At 39.6% G+C, this 12,402-nt stretch overlaps 2 protein-coding genes across 2 annotated transcripts in view; one reads left to right on the top strand and one right to left on the bottom strand.

The window, feature by feature from the left end:
• The window catches only part of LOC106805027 (probable aminopeptidase NPEPL1), a 17,694-nt gene extending 13,742 nt beyond the window's left edge, over positions 1-3,952 (top strand). The window contains exons 4-11 of the mRNA XM_014806498.1: positions 556-698; positions 923-1,000; positions 1,257-1,357; positions 1,562-1,616; positions 1,820-1,945; positions 2,178-2,297; positions 2,544-2,654; positions 3,300-3,952. Of these exons, the coding sequence (XP_014661984.1) occupies positions 556-698; positions 923-1,000; positions 1,257-1,357; positions 1,562-1,616; positions 1,820-1,945; positions 2,178-2,297; positions 2,544-2,654; positions 3,300-3,449 (884 nt within the window). The 3' untranslated portion in view covers positions 3,450-3,952. The remainder of the gene's footprint in view (positions 1-555; positions 699-922; positions 1,001-1,256; positions 1,358-1,561; positions 1,617-1,819; positions 1,946-2,177; positions 2,298-2,543; positions 2,655-3,299) is intronic.
• A 311-nt stretch (positions 3,953-4,263) lies between these two features.
• Positions 4,264-12,402, bottom strand: part of LOC106805427 (integrator complex subunit 8-like) — a gene marked incomplete at its 5' end in the record, with an annotated part of 14,585 nt that continues 6,446 nt past the window's right edge. The window contains 16 exon segments of the mRNA XM_014807010.1: positions 4,264-4,688; positions 4,848-4,891; positions 5,617-5,806; positions 6,033-6,136; positions 7,576-7,694; positions 8,011-8,072; positions 8,444-8,503; positions 8,615-8,648; positions 8,822-8,918; positions 9,264-9,345; positions 9,729-9,838; positions 10,198-10,331; positions 10,817-10,881; positions 11,159-11,269; positions 11,663-11,796; positions 12,052-12,209. Of these exon segments, the coding sequence (XP_014662496.1) occupies positions 4,551-4,688; positions 4,848-4,891; positions 5,617-5,806; positions 6,033-6,136; positions 7,576-7,694; positions 8,011-8,072; positions 8,444-8,503; positions 8,615-8,648; positions 8,822-8,918; positions 9,264-9,345; positions 9,729-9,838; positions 10,198-10,331; positions 10,817-10,881; positions 11,159-11,269; positions 11,663-11,796; positions 12,052-12,209 (1,642 nt within the window).

Here is a 12,402-nt window from a genome sequence, read left to right as displayed (position 1 = left end):
AGAGAGGAAGAGGGAGAGAGGAAGATCCTGGTTAGGGTTAGGGAGTAGGCGTAGGCGACTCCCTAGACTCGTTAGTGGAGTAGGCGAGGTACGGTCCGGCATATTAGATAGTACCAGGGTATGTTCCGGCAACTGGTACCCAGGGAGACATAGACCCTGGCAGCGTTACTATGTGAAAATGATGTTGTGATTTGTTCCAGATCTATTCAGTATTGTAATCATCATTCTAAGAGTCATTATTCAACTTTTATAGATTTCAAAAAGTTAAAACTGAACAGCAACTCCTGATTCCAACATCTTATTTATTCAGATAATTCTCACCTCACCCTTAGTTTTCCCCTTCTTTGTTCACCCTTCATATTTTATGTTCTTACAATAAACTGTACATGCGTGTGACATTTCATGTCATTATTATACCATGACCCCTTCATAGATATGTTACAACCAAACAGCATATATACGGCATACCCATTGATCAGAACCAGCCAGCATGATGCGGTAGGAACATGACGTTATTGTTTCGGTTCTCTAGTAATTGCTGATCTCGCTCAATAGGTATTCATGGAGTGGGTAAATCAGCATTGCACCTACCAGCCCTAGCTGTGTTAAGTCATACGCCACCAGGTGCAACTGAAACCATAGCCTGGGTTGGCAAGGGCATTGTATATGACACAGGTGGACTCAGCCTTAAAGGGAAGGTATGTCACAAATCTGTGGGAAGTGTCGCGTTTTCTGGGATTAGCAATGAAAAGTTGGGGTATGGATTGTGTTTCTAGTCTGTCAGTAGGTCAGAGTTTTTCCGAAGCTGAGCATTGGACTCTACTGACTAGTGCTGCCTGTGAAAACCACCAAACGGTGAAAACCAGCACAAAATTTTTGTTGTAAATAATAATGCTCATGACTGTCTTCCTCTCGCACGCAGACGGCCATGCCAGGAATGAAGAGAGACTGTGGAGGTGCAGCAGCAATCCTCGGAGCTTTCTATGCAGCAGTTAAGCAGGTACTCTCGGCGTCGATCCGAACCTGTCACGTTGGCTGCCGTTTCATAACTATGCGGTTACAGCAAAACTAAAAAGGCATTGGTGTTATCCACATTAGCTGTGTTGCACACTTTTTCCGTCCGCCGTTATCGGTGCTAACCGAAAACAGTTAAAGTTACGTCTGTATGTTTGTGTGGGGGAGTGATTGTAAGGTTTTGACGTTATATAATAATAAATATTAGGAAACTTACCTTTGGTCACATGTCATGTTTGCAGGGATTCAGAGAGAACTTGCATGCAGTGTTCTGTATAGCAGAGAATTCGATAGGGCCACTTGCAACTAGACCCGATGACATTCACACTCTTTATTCTGGCAGGTAAGCATATAGGAGCCAACAAGCAGACGGATTGTCTCTTATCAGACACTTGGGCTGTTTTATAGAGAATATAAAATCGAGAAGATTGACGAACGATGGAAAATTATACTAATCTCATCTGTTCTTTGGAAATATTATATGTAGGCCTACATGTTATGACTTGTATTTATGTATTAATGATATATGCTGACGGTGATGTTTCAGAACGGTTGAAATAAACAATACAGATGCTGAAGGAAGACTCGTTCTAGCTGATGGGGTGAGTTCTTCTGAAGCAGAATTTTCAATTTTGTTACAATAAAGGTTCTACTACTAAACGTTAACATTTGATATATAATGGATATATATGTGGAGTATCACTATCTGTTCTTTAAAAGAATTAATGCGTGCAATATGAGTAATGTGACCTTAATCATTTTGAAAGGTTGCCCAACTGTTTTTATTTTATTTAACAACCACCAGGTGGCATTTGCTCAGAAAGATCTTGGCTGCAATATCATCCTGGACATGGCCACACTTACAGGAGCTCAGGGCATAGCCACAGGAAAGTACCACGCAGCCATCCTAACTAACAACGAGGACTGGGAGGTGGGTACTTGTGTCAAACCATATCTGTGTTCACGTTCTGCTCAAAGTTTTTACTTCGCGAGGTACACATGTCAGCATTTTCTGTTATGCGTATTTTGTTGTAAATATCAACATTGGAATGCACTTGCTACGAAGGTTATCACTGCCTACAGCAGGTTATTGATTTCGCGTGTTTTGTTACTAACACGAGCGGTGGCGCAATTTGTATAAAGTAAAACATCTAATGCTTCAGGTCGCATCAGGGCGAGCAGGCATCAACAGTGGAGACCTGGTTCACCCGCTGCCCTACTGCCCAGAACTGCACTTTCCAGAGTTTGCCAGCGCAGTGGCCGATATGAAGAACTCTGTTGCTGTGAGTGCAGAGCTATCATAGTATATGCAAACACGGTTAACCAGTTTAGAAGTTAAGTCTGTTTAATTCAGATGTTGTCTTTGGTGGTGTGTGCTTCGGTAACTGTGATGTCCATTTTTTTATTATAATCACATTTGTTTTAAGCAAGAATTAAACAAATGACCAACTGCAGTGCTAATAATTGTTGAGTATGCAAGAGATTTACCGCTGGTGCGCTGTGAACGAGTTACGCTTGTGGTCTTGCAGGACCGCAGCAATGCTCAGCCTTCCTGCGCCGGTCTGTTTGTTGCCGCACATCTCGGCTTCGACTACCCAGGAGTGTGGATCCATGTGGACATGGCTGGACCAGTGCACTGCGTGAGTATTATTGTCGAACGCGTTGAAAACATGTCTTAGCTTGTACCTCGACGACATCTAGTGATAGGCACATCAAATCGACACACATTAGTGCAGTTTGTCTGCGTTAGGTAGAGGCGGATACACACAGAAATTGTGGGAAGTGCTATTTTCGCGTGCAGTTTCACTCCTGGATGCAAATCCAAAGATGGTAGACGACATAATCTTGGCTCAAGTTAGTGCGAGTCTGCTTGTTTGCGATGTTCCCGTAGTGTGAACAAATTGTTCGCAAATTACATGACCGATTACGTCATGTACCCCATACATTGCGGTGAACCACGCACAAATGCATGTAAAAACCGTTGTATAGACAGACGCATGAAACATCTGCCTAAAATGTGTCGGTGTGATGAAAACATGATGCTGTGTATAATAGAGAATATCTAACTTCGTCGTCATGAACAACTCGGAGAATCAAGTGCAGATGGCTTCCATCACCACAGACAATATATACATATATATACCCATATTATATTCTATATATCTCGGCTCAATTCTTTGTGATGAATGCATGTTATTTTAATTAGTCAGTTACCCGTGTTAATACTGATCAGCCTACCACCAGTCTGGACACTACAACTGTGATGGTGTGGCGTTTGCTTGCAGGGAGAGAGAGCTACTGGTTATGGAGTGGCCCTACTGCTTGCTCTCTTTGGTCGCGCCTCCCACTCGACCATCTTGCAAGCAGTATCTCCTCTGGGTACACCCATAGACGACAACCCTCAGGGCGCGAGTAAGAAGATTAGACTCGTATAAGAGAGAGACCAGCAGCCTAGCACGTTATTCATGATTTTGCGGAAATGCAATTATATTTACGATTAGGAGGGGTATATTGAGCCTTTAGTGGTCTAACAAGGCAGCTGTATTGGTTTATTTCGAAATTGGTATTGTTGTCTACGATATTGAAGTTGCACGCAAGGTTTCTTTATATTGTAAGGGAAAACCATTTACATAAGAAATACAGCAAATTTGAATATCATGTTCGTATTAGTAAAGATCGGTCAGTTCAATTATGATTTCTAGTAACATATACCAGTGGGTACGTTTATGAAAAATTCCAGTGAGTAAAAAATTATTACTTTTACATACCGGTGAGAAACGAGAGATATGCTAAATGCTTTTTTATAATAGGTAGTAATAAAGCTTTCAATTGTATGTTACAAACCATATAAGCTGTAATTGTGACGTTGTCCGAGTGAAATAATTGTATCAAAAATAAGGGAAAAATATAATATACGTTTGCTGATTGCAGTTGCGAATTGCTGTTTTGCACTATATGTCCGTCATGTATTATTAGTCGTGTACAACTAAGTCCTTTTGCTACGTGAAACTGAACTAAACAGTTATGTAGTTTGCATCGTTTATTATCCATCGTGACAGAGCCAGGGAATACAGATGTGCAATAATTGTTTATCAGACTTCCTACACCTTTGGCAAAACTTGAACACTGAAATACTACCCACACAATGAATATTTACAAGTAACGTCAGGAGTAAGATAATATAGGACTATATAATATAGGATAGGATATAGGACTATATAATATAGGACCTATATTATCTTACTCCTGGTAACGTGATATCACAACCAGATATGTTCCTTTGTTAACGATCGCTGTTGCAGCAATAATTAATTTACAAACCGATGGTATTATTTTCCATAACTTCTCAACATTCTTGAGTATACTTTTACACTATATACATAAATGCAGAGGCATTTTTGATAAGAATTGCCATTTGACTTTCATTACACATCCCTTGTGTGTGTCACATATGCAATGCTATCATGTTAATTTGTTCTTTTAGAGGCGTTTGTGGTTGACACGGCAGAATTTTTAAGTTGCTCTGCTCTGCATCTTCAAGGTTTTTCCATCCCTGACGTCACATACTGCATTGCGAGCGCACGCAGAAAATCTCCTTTGCGCTTCTGTGCTGCCATCTGTAGGACTACAGGGTCGTTGTTAGCATTTAATTCCAACTGGCCCAGTGCCTTTATCTGTGATAACAAAGCGAAAAACACAATACATGACAAATTCAACCACAAGATCAATCTGAACCGGATTCGTTACTATGTTATTCCCATTGAATAAGTTAAAACAGCCCAAATGAAATTCTGCATTGAGTGTATAGTAAATATTTTACGTAGATAACTTACAGCCTGATTTTTTCTGTCAATCTCAAAGCGCTTTACGTGAAGGTCTACACAATTTGTTAAGGACAATATTTGAGATAAGAACTAATCAGAAATGCTCAAAGTATCAAATAATGTCAAATGTATATTTCGCGGTGGTTTAATTTTCGCGAATCTTGCGAATGCGTCCCCGAGCGTGAAAATAACAACACGCGAATAATTCATAATTCACGGACCGCGAAATTAACCACTCGCGAAATTGTCCGTCAAGTCTGAATTCACGAAAATATCTGTACGCGAAAAATATGGCTTATACAGTAATAGTTATCATTAGTCACTGCAAAAATTCATTTCATGGTATAAAATTAATAGCTTCTAAAAAGGCAGAACAACAATGAAGAAATAAACACAATTAGAGATGATCTATTTACGTTTAGCAACTGCTGCCAAGAGTTGAGGAAACTAGCTGGGTGTTTGTAATAATTTCATCTGTGAGAACAAAATTACCTTAGACGTCCTCTCGAGCTAGTGTTCAATTACCTACTAACACTGAAGTGAATGGCTATGGCTCCTAAACCTCAAATGGCTAGTAATAGACACGAGTGACATTTCTCCATCAAACGTGCCTCAGTAATTGATATTAAATCCTGGAATGAATCCTAGGGTTGATAATAAACCCTAATCCATAACGGAATGGTTATGGGCCTTTCATAACTATGGTTTTAACACACATAGTGCAAGTCCTCATGCATGTGTACATTTACAGCATTCTGAACATTTGCAAAAAAGATACTGATGAGAAACTCAAGAATCGTGGGGTCCCATATGTAGGCGTAGTACGCATCGACCGCGTCGTAGCTGTTCTTCTCCTGGAGCGCTTTGAACGCCGTCTTGTATTCAATCTCGTCGAGAAACTGGCACAGCAGCGCCTCCTGGGTGTGACATTTCAGATAGGAGCAGCACTTCATCATGCGTCGATATACCTAGGAATACATGGATAAGAGGTTTAACAGTTATATTCTGCAAAAATAATACCTTCAACGATATATGTATATATATATATATATGTGTGTAAGGTGTTGCCTGAGTAACTTATGTTATATGATGACAATTTCAATTAAACAATAAGAACCGTAGAAGGCTTAACACAATATTACACCAATGATAGCTCAAGACCCGCATAATCTGCACCTTGAGCTACAATAATACCTGGTCAGTATATATAGTCTTTGGCACTGGCTTCGTAAAGAAGTTGCTACACACCATTCCTGCTTCTACATAATACTTCAGTGCTGCCCCATAGTGACCATTACCTGAAACATTAAAATATATTGTCTACCATCTCCATCGATATAGGTTGCTAAATTAGGAATTTTACTCACTTAATTATAGGTAGAACAACGTAAAAATATGTAAATATTGATGAGGTGCTTTTACACTTCTTATATTAATGTATTCAGCCCATTTTGTCTTGATGAAGTCTCAGCAAACAAAGTGATGGCAACAGTAAATGTGGCTGTGTCTGATAATTATCAAGCCTTCAGTGTTTTTAGCTCATCTGACGTAGTCAGATGCAGCTTGTAGAATCGCATGATCGTGCGTGCGTCCGGCCGTCCGGCCGTCCGTCCGTGCGTTAACAGTTGGGCACAAATCTTAACCGCTCGACGTACGGTCCCGATATTAGGGACGTCGGGAAGGTATACGAGGAAATACGGAATTGCGGCACAAATCTTAACGGCTCGACCTATGCTCTTAATATTCGGTGTATTGTGTGATGGGCAGGAAACCCCTCACCAGTGCGAAATTGGTGGTCACAGGTCAAAGGGCAGTGGGGGAATGGTCAGATATCAGACATTTTCTGAGGACATGGGCTAACGGACAGAGTGGAAAACTTTTTTGTTTCAGCGCTGACCTACCATTTTTATCACTTTATTCAAAAGACCATGAAATGTGCTTTCCACTGACGTGCGAAAAGTAAGTGTCTGATAACCTTTTGACCCTCAAGAGGAGGGTTAAACATGGATTTCTCAACTGCCTCAATGATGTCACAGTGTTCTCATATTCATGGCAAATCCATAATCAAGAAACCCAATAAGCCTGGATAGCCCAACGGCTACAACACAGGATTACGGCTCAAAGGTCCTTGGATCGAATCCCATCAGATTTTTCATTATTTACCTGTTTTCTGTATTTTTCTATCTTTATCCATTTAACTATTTTTTCCAATTAACGCAAATATTTACATGATTTATTTACAACAATTTCATAACAACAAATAATTTTTACAACAATTAATTTTGTGTGTGTAATAGGATTAGGGTTAGGGTCACAATGCACCATAAAACAGGAGTTTCAGGCACGCGATTTGTATCAACCAATAGGATTTGGGAGGTATGCAGAATGCAGAAGGTTGCTGAAATGATGTGTACGCAACTGCGTATCTGCATATCTGCGCCTAACAAAGGTGTCACTACGCACGACTTAAATGTTACGTTTATAACCGTAGCAACAGACCTTAGATGAGCCCAGACGATCTGCGGCTCTTGTTTGAATACTGTTATAATAGTAGTATTGGCAGTAGATATTTTTAGTAAGAGTAATATTTTTCCCATAATATTGTCCTATCTATCCATCTAGCTATGGATATTTTATATCACACTGACTGACCTTCCATGTGTTTGCACTCTTTCAATATGCCCCTCAGAAAGCAGTGAACAATGAGCTCGTAGGAAAAAAGCTAGAATGCACGTACTGTAACAGACGTCAGCTTTGCTCCTCAGCCAGGGTGTGTGGCTAGGGTGGATTCGCAAGCTGTGAGCGAGAATCTTACCGAGTGCTTCCTCGACCACGTACACGTCGACAGAACAAGGACTGTAACAAAGAACGTGACATCAATGTCAATTCCAGCCACAGAACACGCCGCTGCAGTCCTGCCCCCACAATTTGCATATTACACTTCTCCTGCTTATCTCTCTTATAGCTCATTGCTAACATGACATCAATTAATTTCCCTAGAGCCCTAGATAAACCTAGATAAGCCTAAACCCTAAAGCCCAGTAAAACCACCCGATATGGAGCTGTTCCAGACCTCTTGTTCCTACATTTCACTTTCTTTTTTCCAATTTTATGTTTCGACACATGAATGACAGTTCTATAATGCCGTGGAAAAAACATTTCCTATTCATACCTGACAATAGTCGATGGCCACAGATACATGTAGTCCAAGAAAACTTCTTTTAGCGAGTCATCCTGGAAAATATATAGATTATATTATTATATTTATATTTATAAAATGAAACATTAATTACCACATTAAATTCAATAGAGACTATTTGTGAGATAATATGATTGGTATATATGATGATAAACTTCCATTATCTCAGCACTAATGACACCACACTACATCGATATGCCACCGTGTTCCTGCGCCCCAGAAACACCTAACCATGCAAGCTGTCATAATAAAACTACTTCCACTAATTGTGTGCATGCGTGGCTTCACTATGTAAAAGCTTCATTTCCCTCCTAACTCCTGCACATTGCTTACAACTTCACAATATACTAACAAACACATCACTAACAATTATTCAGAAACTGCGTCATTATAATATATATGTTACCTTCAAGATGTTGTAAATCTTTGTCAAGCATGATATTAAAACAGACAAAACAATGTCCACCTAAAAATGAAAAAAGCTTGTTACTTTCACTGAACAACCTTAATTATGTACATAAGTACACCTTTCAAATTCAAAATTATTTGACAGCATTATAAATCGTGAATACCTCACCTTTATTTTGCATGTAAATTCTATGAACTCGGACCTGCAATAATAAAAGCAACAGGAAATGAATTCATTTTACTCGCAACAACTAAAACAAATTAAATGTCACCATGAAAAAAAAAAAAACTGCACAATATAAACAACATAGTTTGTTGTATGTCAAAACACGAGTACAAATGCAGATATGATATGAACCGAGGAAGATTGTGATACCTTGGCAGGAGCATTTGGAAGCTGTCCCTGTGTATGTTGCTCACCATTCCTGAACTGGTGCGCTTCTGCTGACTGCTCACACTAAACACACCCATCACTGCAATCAAATCGAACAATAACCATCGGGCCTGTAAGCACTCTGAAGAAACGGTAATAACGTGATTTGAGCATTTCACGTAGATGCAAGCTAGCTGTGGATTATGAGAAAATCAAATGGAGGAAATAGTATGTTATTGTGTTGCAATGTGAGTCTGTTCGAAAAAAATTGATATATTGTAACACGGGTGTGTTTTGAAGGAATGCCTCTGGTTAGAACAGAAATCACTATTTATTTAACTATTTAATTATATAGTATATGGTAATGCACAGAACAGCATACGGGTCACTGAAACACAAAACACCAACTATTTTATTCATAGTAGGTGTCATACAAAGTATTTACCGGCATTCCATACATCTCTAGCCAGATTCCGGCTGTTGGTATTTGGAAGATCCTTGCACACATTAGCCATGATGCAGGCAAGCTGTAAAATGCAGATGACAGTACAGTACACAATCTATTATCCGAAATTCTGAAAAACGAAAATCTCTGTGCTTGGCATTATTCATACATATTGTACTGTACCGGTACAGCACTTGGCCTCTTGAAAACTTGGGTTTTAGTATTGGCTAGTTGCAGGATATAGAGTATGTATATCTGTACTGTACTACCATTCCGAAATTTGAAACGTGTCTGGTCCCAAGGGTTTCGGATAATAGATTGTGTACTGTAGAATAAATGACTAATTTTCACATGGGAGCCAGCTGGCTAATATTAGATCGATCGCAGGTTTATCTTCATGCAAGACAGTTGATAGGTCGATTTGTCATGCAGACACTGACTGGCTAATCAGTTGTATAAAATTACCTTCAGACATCCATTGTTTGCATTGGGCAGACTTCGCAAATAGTCCCAGTCCTTTACGTTAAGCAGGAAGGCTGCGCAGTGCTCAATAACCTCAGTCCTAGGCATAGCGTCTGTCGAACAATAAGGTTAGGATAATCAGCTACAACAGACGAAATCCAGCGGGCTCAAATTATCTAAAATTACGCAATGTTTCACATACTGAGAAGCAGATATCAAGATTGATTCAAGATTTATTCTGATATTCATATTTTTTGTCTACGGTTACATCCTTTTAGTTACATACCATCAGTGGTTAATAATGAGAAAATTGTGACTAATTTGTAATTTTAATGACAAAATTTGTCATTATTAACCCCTGATAACATACAATTACACAATGTACAACTACAGTGGATATGTATATATATTTTAGTTGCTAAATTCTCCTCCTATTAATTGCTAGGCAGGAGTGATAGCAGAGCGAACGTACCTTGGCCCTGCATGTAGGCCGTCATGCAGGTTTTCACCTTCTTGCCAAGCTCTCTCGTGGCAGTGGGAATGTCAGCATTATCGAACAGGATTAGATCCACCAGCAATATCTCCCACCTGATGAGCTGCACGAATCTAGATAACAATCAATAATTACTGATACCTAACACATGGTTTGTAAAAACATTAGGGAAAAACATTCTTTCGAGGGATGTAAATGGGTATTTTCCATGACTGTAAGATTTTAAAGGAATACACTCATTGCATCACTTGCCGCCCAATCAACGATTAGTGAACAAACTCTTGCATGAAGCAAATTTAATGGCTTCTCAGACAGCGCTGACATCTGCTCAATTTCAGGGAGTATCTTGAACCAAAACTAATGATGGATTTATTTCAGGACATTCCAACCCTGAAAAATCACACGTTAAAATTCGAAGACTTTCTACGTTTTCGAGGACCCATACACACCCTGTGATACACTTTATCCATATAATTCTACTCATACACACTGTTCATATCGGAACTATCAAGCCGTAATGTTGTCATTAGTGGAGTTGTAACTGACACAGGTGAGGACATGCAATCCTGTCTGATCAGCAACAGTGGGTGGTACTTACATGAACGAGACATCACCCGACTCTGCTTCTGCAGCAGATAGCAACCGCTTGGCTTCATAATAGCTCTGAAAATTAAACGAATGATGCGCTATCATAGAACCCATATGCTTTCATCGCATGCGCTATCATAGAATCAAGTTCATGCTAAGCATAGAATCAAATATATGGCAAGCCCACAAACAATTTTAACAATCCACCATGGGAATTGATAGTAATCTTATATGCAAGCTTATGCACATTTTAATATTGTTTTAATATTAAAATAATGTTTTTAAATGTTTATTACAAACATGATTTGTCATTATCTACCCCTGATAATATCCACTCTACTATGCTACCTACTTTTCCTGCCACAGCAAGCTTAGCCTTGGCCAGCAGGATGAAAGTGAGATCCTTGCACATGCCCGAGAACATGGCGTCAAGACCTTGCTGTAGCATTCCTCCTACCTCCCACTGAAATCCCAAGATTACAATCTCAGTCTTAGTTTGCCCCCCCCCCATGTGCTCAAGCTGTGGATCTACAGTCTGCTCTCGTTATTAAATTCTCCAATAACAATTATTCTACATTAATTTAATCGTCTATATTTAATTCAATGCTATCTGTAGGACTAACTGCTAGATTCTTCCGAAACTATCAAGATCATAAACCATAAATGTATCAATATCATCAACATGCTCAAGCCATAGATCTACTGTCTACTCCATTAAATTCTCCACAAACAGTTAATTTAATCGCATATTTTTTATTTCAATGCTATCTGTGGGAGTAACTGCTCGATTCTTTAGAAACTATCAAAATGTCAAAATGAAAGGCCGAGCAGCAATGTCGGTGCGAGGCAAGCATACCTTGCAGTTGATAGAAGCTAGGGACCTTCCTGGCCGCACCTGCACCAGCTTGTTCACGCAGTCGAGGATCTCAAACTGATCGAGACTGACAAGCAGTCTCCTCTCCAGCTCGCCGATCTCCAGCACAGAATTCTCTGCGCAAAGCAACAGTTTGGATGAGTACGGCGCGTTGCCATGGCAACGTGAATCCTGTCCAAACGGTCACGGCTACCGACACATATGCGAACCCAAGTATATTTTTTTACGGCAACGATACCCGGCAACGAACTTCACGACGAAACTGTTTCAAAGTCACCGCCACGCCTGTTTGCAGATATTCTACTTTACATTGTTTTAGTTATTACTGCAAATCAACAATCCTTCAAGGGCAGCCTCAGTTGACTTCCTACCGATTGTGACCTTTGCTGATGGTGTCTTGTCAGTTAGTGGCCCGTCATGTGCCAAGAGACTCTCCAGTTCCGATTGTGACAGCAACTTTTTGGTAATCTCTGCGCTAAGAATCCGCTGGTAAGCTTTCGATGTACGATTCAGAAACGTTAATATGTATCTATGAAATAATGGAAAGAAAATAAGTCAACTTCACTTCTTTTTTTCCCTATTAATATTTCTGAGAGAAATATACGTCTCTCTCTCGCTCTCTCTTAGAGACACCACATCAACATACATTAACAAACAACTAAACTTGTAGCACCATATTATGTATAGATAACTGCTCTTCAAAACCCTTATATATACAATAT

This window comes from Priapulus caudatus, unplaced genomic scaffold (assembly GCF_000485595.1).
Source record: "Priapulus caudatus unplaced genomic scaffold, Priapulus_caudatus-5.0.1 Scaffold6, whole genome shotgun sequence".
Taxonomy (NCBI): Eukaryota; Metazoa; Priapulida; class Priapulimorpha; order Priapulimorphida; family Priapulidae; genus Priapulus; species Priapulus caudatus.
The sequence above is the reverse complement of the archived record's forward strand: the minus strand, read 5'-3'. Positions and strand labels throughout refer to the sequence as shown.